Source organism: Chelonia mydas, chromosome 1 (genome assembly GCF_015237465.2).
Source record: "Chelonia mydas isolate rCheMyd1 chromosome 1, rCheMyd1.pri.v2, whole genome shotgun sequence".
NCBI classification, from domain to species: domain Eukaryota; kingdom Metazoa; phylum Chordata; order Testudines; family Cheloniidae; genus Chelonia; species Chelonia mydas.
In genome coordinates this window covers 256,909,128-256,923,566 of record NC_057849.1, presented here as the reverse complement: position 1 = coordinate 256,923,566, position 14,439 = coordinate 256,909,128, and the positions used below count along the sequence as shown (strand labels likewise).

The 14,439-nt window shown below is 44.0% G+C and overlaps 1 protein-coding gene across 13 annotated transcripts in view; it reads right to left on the bottom strand.

Moving 5' to 3' along the window:
* TNRC6B (trinucleotide repeat containing adaptor 6B) overlaps positions 1–14,439 on the bottom strand; it is a 233,827-nt gene that overhangs the window by 48,868 nt on the left and 170,520 nt on the right. For 8 of the 13 annotated variants that reach the window (XM_043543759.1, XM_043543761.1, XM_043543765.1 and 5 more), the window contains 4 exons: positions 13,558–13,716; positions 10,665–10,843; positions 9,593–9,667; positions 8,245–8,290 (listed from right to left, as the gene is read on the bottom strand). In XM_043543759.1, coding sequence (XP_043399694.1) covers positions 8,245–8,290; positions 9,593–9,667; positions 10,665–10,843; positions 13,558–13,716 — 459 coding nt within the window. The remainder of the gene's footprint in view (positions 1–8,244; positions 8,291–9,592; positions 9,668–10,664; positions 10,844–13,557; positions 13,717–14,439) is intronic. The other 5 variants (XM_043543768.1, XM_043543781.1, XM_043543790.1 and 2 more) reach the window with 1 other exon arrangement.

Below are 14,439 nucleotides of genomic sequence, written 5' to 3'. Positions count from 1 at the left end.
CAGAACTATTAAAGAAATCTGAATGTTTCAATGATAACAGGTAATCTAGATGACAGGAACAGATGCCTCCACAGGGTGAAAGTTATGGTAAAAAAGTCTATATTGAAACACATTTCCACTTGGTCCCATAAGTAAGCCTTGTTGAACGTTTTCGACTTTAAATCAGAACATTCTGTACCTCAGAAGACTCTCAAGCAGTCTCTAGGGGGAGGGGTCAGAGTTCACCAAGCCACAGACTGTAGCACTGCTCTGCGAAATGCAGCATCGTCTCTAGCCTGCCGTGTGATGGGGTAGTGCGATGTAAAGGTGCGACTAGACGACCACATTGCTGCCCTGCAGATGTCTTGAATAGGAACCCGTGCCAGGAACGCTGCAGATGAAGCTTGCGCTCTTATCGAGTGTGCTGTTAATGCTGGGGCTGGTATCTTTGCTAGGTCATAGCACACCCTGATACAAACCATGATCCATGAAGAGAATCTTTGGGACAACACCGGGAGCCCCTTCATTTGCTCCGCAATCACAATGAAGAGCTGCGTCAATTTCTGAAATGGCTTTGTCTGCTCAATGTAAAAGGTGAACGCTCATCTGACATCAAGGGAATGGAGCATCTGTTCTCTGAGTTATTAGCATGCAGCTTAGGGAAGAACACTAGAAGAAAAATGTCCTGATTTGTGTGAAATTGTGAAACCACCTTTAGGAGGAAAGCTGGATATGGTGGCAGCTGCACCTTGTTTTTATAAAGCACAGTATAAGGGGGCTCAGGAGTCAGGGCCTTGAGCTCACACACCCTCCTGGCTGATGTTATAGCCACAAGGGATGCCACCTTCCAAGAAACGTAAAGTAGAGAGCAGGCTGATAGGGGCTGGAAGGGAGGGCCCATCAGCCTCCAGAGCACCAGGTTGAGATCCCATGGTGAAATCGTCTGCCTTAGTTGAGGGTACAGTCTATCTAGCCCTTCAAGGAAGCGGCCAACCATGGAGTTAGTGAATACTGACCATCCCGCTGAGCCAGGATGGAAAGCCGAAATAGTGGCCAGGTGCATCTTTATTGACTATAAATAAAGGCCCTGCTGTTTTAGGTGAAGTAAATAGTCCAGGATGAAAAGAATTGATGACCATAACAGAGGAATGCCCTTCTGCAGTGACCAAATCGAGAACCTCTTCCACTTAGCCAGATAAGTGGCCCGAGTGGATGGCTTTCTGCTGCCTAGGAGAACTTCCCTGAGTGTGAACATGCAAGCTCAAATGGGTTTAGCCATGGAGTTTCCATGCCATGAGGTGGAGAGACTAGAGTGGGATGCTGGAGGTGGCCATGATCCTGCGCAATCAAGTCTGGGACCAGGGGTAGAGTTATAGACATGTCCATTGACAGGTCTAGAAGCGTGGTGAACCAGTGCTGACATGGCAATGCTTGTGCTATCAAGATTATTGATGGTTCCTCTCATTGGACCTTCAGCAGGACTTTGTGAATGAGCAGGAAGGACAGGAATGCATATGAAGGGAGGAGAAAGGCATCCATGAGCAAGCCTGGGCTGTGGCTCAGGAAGGAACAGAACTGCTGACACATCCTGTCTCATGAACAGGTCTACCGAGAGAAATCCCCACTTTTGGAAAACGTTCATCGCGACATCCGGGTGGAGGGACCACTCGTGGCCATGAAAGGACCTGCTGAGGTGATTGGCCAGTTCATTCTGCAGCCCGGAACGTATGATGAATCAAAGTGTATGGAGTGGGAGATGAAAATCGTCTCACAGCTTGAGGGCTTCCTGACACAAGGGAGAGGAGCGAGCACCACCCGTCTGTTTATATAAAACATTGCTGTGGTATTGTCTGTCAATACAGATACATACCTGCCCTGCTGATAGGTTTGAAACATCTGGCAAGCGAGGCAAATTGCACGCAGCTCCCTGATGTTGATGTGCGGCGAAAGTTCTGCCTGGGACCAAAGACCTTGGGTCCTGAGTCTTCCTAGGTGCGCCCCCCATTCCCTTGTCGATGCATCTGTGACTAGGGACAGTGATGGTTGAGGCCTGGAGAAGGGTATTCCCACACATACTGCTTGTGGGTCGAGCCGCCACCGGAGGGACTCAAAATCAGGAGGAATGAATGTGACCAATTTGTCTAGGTGGTCTCGGTTTGGCCAGTATACCCAGGCTAGCCAAGCCTGAAAGGGACAGAGCCGCACCTGGCACGCTGTACCACGTATGTGCAAGCAGCCATATGTCAGAGCAGTTTCAAGCAATTTCGTGCCATAGTAGTGGGGAATCTTCTGAGATCCTCTATGATGGCGTCCATATCGAGGAAACGAGATTCCAGGAGGAATGCCCTGGCCTGACTGGAATCCAGGAGAGCTCCGATTAACTCTATCCTTTGAGTGGGTGTTATGGTTGACTTTGCTACGTTCAAAATGAGGTCAAGCCTGTGGAATGTCATCCGCACCAGGCTCACATGGTTCTCCTCTTGGGCCCGGGAGCAGTCCTTTATTAGTCAGTCGTCTAGGTATGGGAATACTTGCATTTGCTGCTTCCGCAGGAAGTCTGCCATGACCTCCAGACACTTGGTGAACACCCGAGGGGCAGCCAAGAGGTCGAAGGGGAGGACCGTAAACTGATAGTGGGTGTTGCTGACCATGAAATGAAGGAACTGTCTGTAGAACGGGATTATGGACATGTGAAAGTATGTGTCCTTCAAGTAGAGGGTGGCGTACCAGTTCCCTGGATCCAGGGAGGGAATAATGGAAGCCAGGGAGACCATGTGGAACTTTAACTTTTTCATGAATCTATTTAGGTTTCGCAGGTCTAAAATAGGCCTGAGCCCAGCCTTGACCTTTGGGATTGTGGAATACCAAGAGTAGAAACCCCTGCCCCTGAACTCCAGAGGGACCTCCTCTATTGCCCTGGTTTGTAAGAGTGTTTGCACCTCCTGCACTAGAAGTTGCTCATGAGAAGGGTCCCTGAAGAGGGACAGGGAGAGTGGATGGGAAGACGGGAGGGAACAGAATTGGAGACAATAGCCCAATTCTACCGTGCTCAAGACCCATTGGGTCTGAGGTGATTTGAGTCCAGGCCTGGTAGAAAGGGCATAGACAATTCAAAAAGGAAAGAGAAGGATCTGGGATTTGAAATAATGCGTCACCCTGGGAGCATCTTCAAAAGATTGGTTTGGAGACTGAGGGCTGCTTCATGCGCCTTGGCCCTGGTTAGAGGAGGACTGAGAGGGCCTCAGTCTATTACTTCTGCCCTGCTTCCTGCTATAGTCCTGCCTAGGAGAAGCTGAACAGAAACAAGGCACGGGTTGTGGCTTAAAAGGCTTTCTTTGAGGGGCCAGTGTACGAAGCCCCACGGACTTCAGGGTTTCCCACAAGTCTTTCAGGCTGTGGAGCCTAGCATCTGTTTGCTCCAAGAAGAGTCCTGAACAGTCAAAAGGCAAGTCCTGGATAGTGTTTTGGACTTTGTTTGGGAGTCCCGACACTTGAAGCCATGAGCTGCATCTCATAGCTATCACTGTTGCCACAGTCCAAGTTGCTAAGGCCACTGAGTCCAGGGAGGCCTGTAAGGAATTTCTCGCAACTACCTTGCCTTCCTCCAGGATAGCTGCAAACTCCGAGCAGGAGTCCACCGGAAGCAGTTCCTGAAACTTGGACAGCATATTCCAGGAATTATAGCTATAGTGGCTAAGGACTGCCTGTTGGTTGGGAATGTGAAGCTGAAGCTCCCCGACAGAATACACTTTCCTAAAGAAGAGATCCAGCTTCTTTGCCTCTTTGGATTTAGGAGTCGGCCCCGGTTGTCCCTGCCTTTCTTTCTGGTTGGCTGCTTCCACCACCAGAGTACCCAGTTGAGGATGAATAAAGTAGTACTCATACTCCTTGAAGGGCACAAAATATTTCCTCTCTACCCCTTTTGCCGAGGGGGGAGAGGGGGGGAAAGAGAGGGGAGGGAGGCAGGGTGTTTACCACAACACCTTAGTGGTGTTAGATAATCTTAATGAGGAACAAAGGCACCCTTAAAGGACCTTCAGGGACCAGAATGTCAACCATAGGGTCAGTCTCCTCCAAGACCTCCTCCGCCTGCATGCTTAAGTTTTGAGCCACCCTCCTGAGCAACGCTTGGTGTGCCCTGTTGTCCATGGCAGGCAGTGTGGTGGAAGTGCTCACCACCTCTTCATCTGGGGAGGAGGAGGAAGATGCCCATAGGGGGCACTGGGTCTTCCTACCCCTCTGGTTCACGGGGATCCCCTTGCATCTAAACACCCTGTGCAGTGCCGGGAGTGGTGCTGGTTCCTGGGCCTGCGCCCGTCTCATTACTGGCCCCACTGGATCATTATCTCATCTGCCAAGGAAAGACAGTCTCCTATCAGACTCCTTTGAGCAAAATATACTCTCAATAGCACAAGCGCTCCATCAAGATCTTTATCTTGCATTATCTATTATGCTAGTGTGGTAAACCCCTGCTCACTCTCTTTTTACCAGAAAGTATTGATTTTCTCAAGCTCTACTTAAAGGATGAGCAAGACTCAACTTCACTGACACACTCCTTTCTTTTTCTGGAACTGGGTCAGGAGTTCCTCTGAGTTCTCTTCAGTGCAATAGATAGGTTGGACCCTGGCTACTGTGATGAGATAGAGTATTCCCTTTGGTACATGGACCTGTTTTGCAATGAGATTATACTCTTATTCCCACGAACTTCATGGAGCCTCTCTTCAAAAACTGGGCAGACTTCTTTGTTCCATATGTCTGTGAAGGTGCTGTTTATTATAATCATTACTTTAGGCTAGAGAGTTAGTGAGATACAGGCCTAATGGCTCCATAAGCCATATTTAGTACAATGTGCTCTTATCTGCATCCTTTCCATAATGCCTGTCCAAAGAGGTCCTCTGATTTCCATCTCTTTCAGGCCACTAACCTGTCTGAATTTCTCTATGTACCATTGATATCCAAGAAGTCAGGCCCCATATTTTAGATGTCCAGAGGGAAGTAAGTTTATATGTGACCAGACCTGTCCAGAAGTTCCCAGACCTTTGGGGCATACTGGGGTGAGATCAGGGGTCCGGCCAGTGCTGCCCTAAAGCTGTGAAAATGATGGTTTCATGACTTATGACTTTGGAGTTTGACCATCTGGAGTTGTCAGTGTACTCAGGTATAAGGCAACTTCCACAGCATGCCTTCATGCTGTCATTTTTATAGAATGTTGTGTGGCTGCTACTTACCGTGTTTACATAGAGTTTTTTTAGCCCATCCTCCTCAAGCTTCTAGAGCTTGCTAAACTCTTGCAAGTAGGAATATGCAAAGGCCAGTTTAAGAATTGGAATTATTTGAGATAAGTCTTTGCGTATTCTCCCTTCCTGACTCCGCCTTCCACATTTCTTTTGGAGACATAAATTTAGGACTTCCCAAATTAGTAGAAGAAACTATGAATGTGGTTGAGGCCACTCCCATTTTTATATCGTCAGAATCCTCCATGAAGGGCATGGCAATAGGCCCCAATGGACATGGGTGATTAGAAGATTCTAGAAACTTACAGCATAGGTGCTGTGATCTCACAAGTATGAATATTCAGAGGCTTATTGCAAAGCAGCCAAATTACTGATAAGTAACCTTCATCTCCTCTCTTATTTCTAGATTCACTGTTGGGTTTTTTAGAAAAGGAAGACTCCCTGACACAGTTGCCTAGATCAAAGGTTCTCAAACTGTGGTCCGCGGACCACTGGTGGTCTGCGAGCTCCATTCGGGTAGTCCGTGGAAAGTTCCCTCTAAGGTGTGCGCCTGGGTGGCCACACACAAGAGAATGAAGGGCCACCCACCTAATTAGTGGAGCCGCGCAGGTGTGGCTCCACTAATTAGGTGCCTGGACCCTGGAGAAGATGCACATGTAAGGTGAGGTGGTGGCCTTGGGGAAAATAGGGGGTAGACAGGAGGGGGCAGGGAGGTGAGAAGAGAGGGTGGGGGGAATTTGGGACATGCAGGGCTGCGGTGGCCAGAGAAAGAGGCGACTTTCCCCAGCTCCAGGGCTATGGCTGCCAGGGAGAGACGGCACTTCTTCCCAGCCTAAGCTCTGTGGCGGGGGAGAGACACCCCCCCTTCCTTCCCAGCCCCAGCTTGGGGGCTGCCACGGCAGAGGAGAGAGGGAGAGACCCCCACTCCTTCCCAGCCCCAGCTCAGGCACTGCTGCGGCAGGGGAAAAGATGGAGGACCCCCCCCCATCCTACCCAGCCCCAGCTCGGGGGCTGCCGTGGCAGGGGAGAGAGGGCACATCCATCACATTAGAAAGGTAAGACTACTGATATTGTGTGCTTTTATTTGCAGGAGAAAGTTAATTATTATTAAGGTTTTTTTATATAGCACTCTTATCCAAAGTGCTTTACAATAGTTAGCTAACAGTACAAACAACATTTGGAAAGATCATTAAGTGGCCCACTGAGAACCTCAGTAATTTTCAAGTGGACTGCAAAAAAAAAAAGTTTGAGAACCACTGGGCTAGATCAAAACCCTCCATGGCAATGAGCATAATACAGTACTGTGGTGTCTGTTAGAATCTGAACAGGTTTGGATTTGATCAAAGGGAGAAAAATTTGTACGCCAGACAGATAGTTCTCCACTCTACTACATTAATGTGGAGGTCATTCACTGTAGAGTTGAAGAGGTTGGATATCAAGATGAGTACCCCAGTTAACCATCAAGGACTTCTTCTGATGGGTATGTTCTTTCTTTGCCTTTCATAGTAAAGCATATCTTAAATGTCCTGACCCACATCTCCTCAGCTGTTCACAGTGTAAAAATGGGGGTGGATTCATGCACCACTTTTGGAGATCCAGGGACCTCAGTGCCAGTCATGCTGGGCACAGAACCACTTTGGTAAATGATTCTTCAGTTGATGGTGTGAAGTCCTCAGCATTGGAATCTGCTGACTTGGATGGACCCAGTGACCAGAACTACTTTGGCACATGGTTCTCTAGAGCCAAGGGGTGTTGGTTCTCTGGCACTGGACTTGGTTGAGCAGGAAGGATGCAAGGAGCTTGGTGCCATTTACGATAGGCATAGAGCCACTATGGTGAGCTGATCTCCAGTATCAATACTGGACATGTACAATGCCAGCCTTAGTCAATTGACCCTGAAGAGCTTCCTTTGTCAGCAGGCGGATGAGGCGGGCCACCTGCTTTTGTGGGTTCAGAGCATGCTCATGCTATCAGAGTCTCTTCCTCCTCTTCCCCACCCCAAGAAAAGCTGACTAATATACTGACCATCTAACTGGAAACAAAAACAGACTCCAAAGTATCAACAAAAAACAAACAAACAAACGAACTATGAAGGGAAGTGCTGAGGACACAGTGTGCGATACAAGCTTGCTGTAAGTGCGGTGGTTAGGAGGAACTGAATGGGCCACTCCCTCTTCTATACCTTTGTAACCTTTGAGAATGGAAACGAGAGGGATGTGAGTGGCTTTAATGGACACTAGTCACCAAAAGATTCCAGAAGCTCGTGGTGCAGGAACCTCAATCCCACAAGTGTGAATACGCAGAGGCCACTTGGAGAAGAACAATGCATTTAAGTAGATATTCAACTTGGAAATTAGGAAAGCATTTCTGGTGACAAAGTCAATCACCTAGTCTAGTGAAACAGTCTGCTTAACAAGGAAGTTATGGCAAATTAGGACGCAATCAACTGAGATTAGATAAAATTGATACAGAAACCTAGACCAGATAATCCAAGAGACCACTTCCAACTATCATTTATGATGACACCCCTCACACAGTATGACCCATTTAAAGATCCCTGATGTTTCTGGTCAGGCCATCAAGGGTGATAAATCTATTCCTACTCAGCAGCAGCTCAACTGCATTCAAGTACAATAAAGAGACTTTCTTTTCCCCCATATCAGTCCTAAGGAACTGGTAATTGGGATGTCCTAATGCCAACAGCTAGCAGACTTCCCTTTTCCACCTAGCAAAGTCATGTGACAAGGGATGCTCCACCTTCTGGAAGCAACAAAACTGAGCACTACATCAATTTTTTTTTTTAAGCACCCCTCCATTCTATGCAGATATTCCCCAGCCCAGTGTCTCTCATCAGCAGCAGCTGCATTATCTGTATAAATCCTGCAGCCAACAAGCTGGATGCTGCTGCTCTATCCTGCTATTAAAGAACAGAGCTCATAAATAATGAAATGTGCCCCTTCCTAAAGATAAGCATGTCACACACATAATATCAGCCATCATGCCAAATGCATTTTAATGAAGTTATACGCACCTACAGACAAGTCCATCTTACTGCCTTGAGTGTCCTCAGTTTGACTCTGAAAGAAGAACAAAAAAAGACACTGGTCTGACTCCTCAGCAAAGTTCGAGAACACGGCAGAAAACAGCCTTCATTAAAGATGTGTATTGGAAATGTGGAAGGGTGTGCCAGTGTGAATGAAAGTAATGTCCTAAACTATATCAAAGAAAAACAATCCTGATGCAACCTTGAACACACCTAATCCCGGCTGTATTTGGTGTTAAATTTCCTAAAATGCCACTAGACACATGAACTCATCATGCCACAGACAGAGAGAGATGTCCGAACAGCTGCTCTGAGAAATGAACCTCTGTCCTCATGTCAAGGGATCAAATTATGAGAGTAGCAGCCAGAATGATAGCTCTTCTCGTGACCTGTCAAGTCATCAAATCTTAAAATGTGCTGCCAAATTATTCTTCTGTTGGCAGTCTGGGACAGGGTGTTCCCATAACTTTAAGAGGCAGCATGATCTAGTGGACTGAATTTGAGACTGCGTGCCAAGAGCTCCTAGATTCTAATCCCAGCTCTGCCAGCGACATTCTGCTTGGCCTCAGACATGTCACAGCACCTTTGCACCACAATTTCCCCAATTCTATAATGAGAATAAATAGCTACTTCACAGGATACATTAGTTAATGGTGTAGAGTGTTTTGAAAAATGCAAAGCTCTCCATTAAGTGGTGTGTCTGGGATTCTTGAACATTTTCATAGGTGAACCATATTTTCACCGAAAAGAAGGCATCACAGATCTCTGCACCTTCCCACTGACAATGATGTAGCATTTGTCTTACAGCTCCACCTAGAGGCCCCGTTACTGGGGCTGTATCTATGCTAGGTGCTGTACTACACATAAAAGTCCCTGTTCCAAAGAGCTTACACTCTAAATAGACAAGCAAAGGGTGAGATAAAGAAAACATCCCCTTTTTACAGACAGGGAACTGAGGTACTGTGATATTGTCTTGCCCAAATTCACACAAGTCTGTGGCAGAGCCAGAAATTAAGCCCACATGTCCACAGTTCTAGTCCAGCACCTTAAGCACAAGACCATCCATTGTTTGCAAATGAATTGCAACCCCACAACTGTGGCAACCATGAAATCCACTTGGATTTTTAAAGTATTTTAGTTTCCAGAAAGAAATATTCTGACTAGTAAGTGGAGTTTGAAATAGCCACCAACTATCGGTATTGGAATAAAAGATGGGAATGAAAATGCAATTAGTTAATAAACACTGGCTGGTGAATATCTGAATTTAGAATTTTGCTTACTACACAAATATCAGTGCTTCTCAATTGGATTATGACATTTTTAAAAAGCCACTTACTAGCAATCCCATGTTTGAAAACTGTTTGGATAAAGGGTTCATCCACGAATCACTATTTCCTCCTTTTAATGAACACTAAAAAACAAGAACAGATATGTAATTAAACAGATTCCTTATCTCTCCTCCATTTTCATACTTCCTTTTATGTAGAGGTCTCTGCTTTGCTTCCTTTCAGAAGCTTCCTCTCAATCAGCATTGTGCTGAATTCAATTGGCTTTCAATTTGGTCCTGTTGTGATTTGTGAATGATCAAAAACAAAACTGAAAGCAGAAATTGGCAACATAACACTTTAAAAAAAAAAAAGCTGAAAAGGAAAGTTTACAGATAATTGCTTTTGTGGTTAGGATAAAAAATGAAATGTCTTTAAAAAAACAAGCAAGAAATAGAGATTGAAATGAAAGGGAATCAATTTGTCCAAAGCAGGAACTGAGAAATCCATACAACACCACAATAAGACTGTTTTGTTTTGCACCTTATCTTAGCCCAGGAGCAGCCAAAGCCCAGCCCCTGGCTATAGGTAGTCTTCTTAATCTTAACACAGTACTCAACACTACAATAGAACATCTCACATGCTCTATTCTCTGCAGAGCAGTTAGATCAGTGTTGCAGCCAAGTGCAGAGTCATTTACTTCTGTTTGCTGCCACAATAAGAACAAAGGCGGGAACCCAAAATCAAGCAGAAATAAGAGTGTGTTACTACCAGAAGTGAGAATGGAATCAGAACTTTAACAGGCTGTGTAAGGAGAGGCAGCAGCAGCCTAATGTAGCGTGATGTGTCACCCAAAGAGCGATAACCCTTGGACACTTGTTGCTCAGTCTCATTCTGCAATGGCTCTGCGGCACCCATGCCACAATGTTTCTGGCAATCTCTGTTGGAGTTACAAGTCTTAATAGCCATATTTCATAAAAACAAGAGTGTGTCACATCACACACGACTGCAACTGCACTTCTACAGATGAATTCTCCACTACAATAGTTCTTGTTTATAAAAGGGAAGTGCATAACATATTAGTTATATCTGCTTTCAAGAGTATATGGCCGTTACAGATCATTCAAGCATGAGGTTTCTTACCTTAATTTGTGGTTTCTTTCCTCCTTGTCCCCAGTTTGTTGAGTTGTGGGAGGAACTGCTTCCTTGAGAGCCTGCTGTGTTCCAGACTCCTCCTTCCTCCTCCTCTTCCCAGCTTGAATGACGTGTTCCTGTTACTGGCCCATCATTCTCCACCCAGCCATCTTGCATAGATTTGGAACCTTCAAGGAAAAAAAGTATATATATACACACGCAGATATAACTATATATATTTCAAAAGTGAGCCAATACAACTCCTAACAGACAAATTTTATGACATTCTATGGCAAGATCAGTGAGATGTTTAGTACACAACTGCTGTTATTAATCTAAAAAAACCCCAAAACTTTCCTTCATTTTATTCTAATGCAGAAAACTGCACAAAGCACAACACCTAAAAGATTTATTAGTGCGGAGTAGTGTGCTATATTTTTCAAGTATTTTGTATTGTAAGATCACTTTAGCTTCAAACATATCAAATGCCTTTGACTTTAAATTTACAGCGGAAACGTCCCTTCTCTCGATAAAGAAACTGACCTCCTAAAAGGAGCTCATAATTTCCAGTGTAGAGGAAAGGATTCCAGAGGTTCTCTTAAATTAATGTAATTGAGGAATTTAGTCCATCTGGCTAACCTATATCAAAATCCGGTTTTCAGTGCAAATTTTTTTCCTTCAAAGTCCTTAACACTCTATTAGAAAAAAAACCCCAGTATTAAAACCTTCATCACATTTCTCTATCAAACTACTAGTATGTTGACCTTTAAGCATGGTTGACAATAGAACTCTGTTCTGGAAAATTCAGATTTAATTCTCAGACACTGGTCAGAAATCTGATATGTTGAAAACTTTCCACACAGAAATACACCATGCATCTTCACACTCTTTGTATTTTTACTAGGATCCGATATAAAACTACTGGCATTCTCCTTAGGAACTCTTAGAAATGCAGGATCAGTTTCTGTTCAGATTAAGAAGTGAGCAGAATAATCTGGGAGAGGTACCTTAAGTATTGCTCATGTTTCAACATATGCGCACCAAAGTAACAAAATGCGAAAACAAGAGGTTAATGTCTTGGTTCACTCTAGCGACATGTTGGTGTTGCCATTTAAACAAAGGGTTGCATTGCTACTCAAATGCTACAACCATTTCATCTTACAAAATTAGAGAAAGCGTGTTCCTTCCCCAGCTAGGCTGTCTTCCTACCTCCTATTCCCTCCTATGCCAGCTGGCCTACCCAACCGTATAACTGCAGTTACTTCTGCCCAGCCAACATGTTTCTCAACCCCTACCTTGTCTGCTGACCAACACTTCCTTCCCACTACTACTCCACTCATCATGCTGCTCCTCCCTTGCCTTGCTACTCCACCTACCTACCTACCTTCCCAAAATTGGTTTTCCATCATCTTTCTCCTGCTTAAGCCTTGAATTGTCTTGGGGGGGGGAAATCAGGAATAAGGGGGTTTAATGCATATTGTGGCTGAAAATTTGAATACACAAATCAGGAAACTCGAAAGGTAATGTTCCCATAGCAAGAATAACTGCTATACTGAAAATATATACAATAATATTTTTTATTCCTATGTATAAAGTTAAACAAGTAACTTAACATACACAGTAAACTATTCAGGTGAGATCACTGTTGTGGGAACTTTTCCTTTTAAATGTCTTGATCTGTGTATCTGAATTCACACTCTAAACGATACCCTATAAAAGTACCCAGTCGATGAACCAGCCCAGGCACAAAATCTACTTCCCAACATCTTTAATCATGGTGCTGATTTTCAATGTGTGTTTGTGTGTGTGAGTGTGCATTAAATATATGTACCTTGTTATACAAGCATGAAAAAAGTGTGTGTACAAACACACGCCTTACTTGCCCATCAAATAAGAGTTACTTGCTTTGAGAAGAATTTTGCAAAGCAGTATTCACTTTTTTGTTTGTTTGCTTTTAACTCCCCGCCCTACACATACTTTTTCCCCTTAAAAATACACTACCTGTGCTGGTAGAAAGGATTTCCACAAAATCCTATATATGTGCAATCATATAACAGTCATTCTAATTTCAAAATTACCAAAATCATGTTTTTCAGAAGTTCAGCAGGACTTCATTCACTGGTGAATAATGGACAGATATCTAAGTAAACAACTGAAAAGGCTAGTCATTTGGATTGAGCACAAAAAAGCTTTGAATTATTTGAAAAGATGCAAAAACTTTTTCATGCTTATATAACAAAGTCTGTACCTATTTTGCTCTAGTTTTCAATAAATAAATAAATCTTTGGGCATGTGAAGACTGAGCCCCAACAATAATTCCCAGAAAATTACAAGCAAGTGAAAACAGGGAGTTAAAAAAGCAGCCTTCTCAGCCTTAAAATATAGCTTTTACTAGCCACAAAACTAGAACGAGAAAAAACTTGTTGCTGCAGTGTATAGACCTTCTGCCTATATAACCATGATCTACAACAGAGAGTTTTTGGCTAAGGATAAACTGCAAGTTCATAATTCTGATATTACAAGAGAAGGGGATTTATCTTGGAAGCTAGTTCCCTACTATGAAGTATTTGGGTATGTGGCATGGGGAGGAGGTCCTTTCGAGAAAGAAAAAGCAACTAATTCACCTGGTTGAGACGCCCAAATGTCGTATCAATAAGAAGATCAAAGCTGTTCATATACCTATACTGTAAACTAAGAGTCCGTCTTGCTTTCGGTAGTTTTTAGTCATTTGTAAGCACTTTTACTCAACCACCACCATCAGCACCTTAGAAACCATTTAGTGTCTCTTCTGGTCCTCACCGGGAGGGGATGCACTACATATGCATGTGAACCACATACAGAAGTCAGATACTAAAATCTATAGCATCATTATAAAAATGGCTGATTACTGGCCTATACTCACTAGGTTTCATGGTATTCGGGGCGTTGGAAGGTGCATTCCCCCAGCCTGTTGTCGATGCTCCTGTATCATCTATTTCACCCCACCCGGGACTGGTTTCATTTGGCTCACCCCAGGCAGACGTACCATTATCTGGAGCAGGTGGTGTGCTTTTGCTCCAGACTGCACAAAGAAGAGAATTTTCATTATGGACAGTTTACGAACTGTTCACTGACATTCAGCACAGCAGCACCAAAAAACCTACTACTTCTGCTTTTCTGGTGTAGCTCATGCTATTAAAAAGCGTAAACTGGGATTACTCAGCTGCAAACACTACACCCAGGGCAGGGACCTGACTCTCAGTTCTAGGAATGAAAAGGAAGAGGACCTTCACTTTAGAAATGCTATGAAAAACAATATTATTATAGTATCAAGTTAGATGTGAAGCCTATCCCTGATGCTAACTTACTCAGATAACTTTTCCCATGACCAGTTATTAGTACCAGGCTGTACGGAAGTTTAATATACTGAAGAACAGGGATAAATTTAAGTGCACATCAAAAAATAAATATCCTTTAAAGTGTGACATGGTCAGAAAAATTACTATGTAAAAATGGTACCTTATCATTCTACTCTCTGTATTCTAACTCTTAGCTGCTTACTTTAGAAGCAAAAAAAAAAAAAATTACTATTTTTTATTCTTGATGACACAGGACAGCTATGGGAGAGTAAAACAGGTTATAATCTGGCTCACATATGATCTCGATTATTAACTAAATTCTAAATGCAGAGCACAATCGTGTTTTAAGTTGAATACATGCAATTTCTCTGAAGACAATGGGGTTTTACAGATATAAGTGAGGGCAGAATTTGGCCTGCAAAATCTTTTACTGGTAATGATGCACA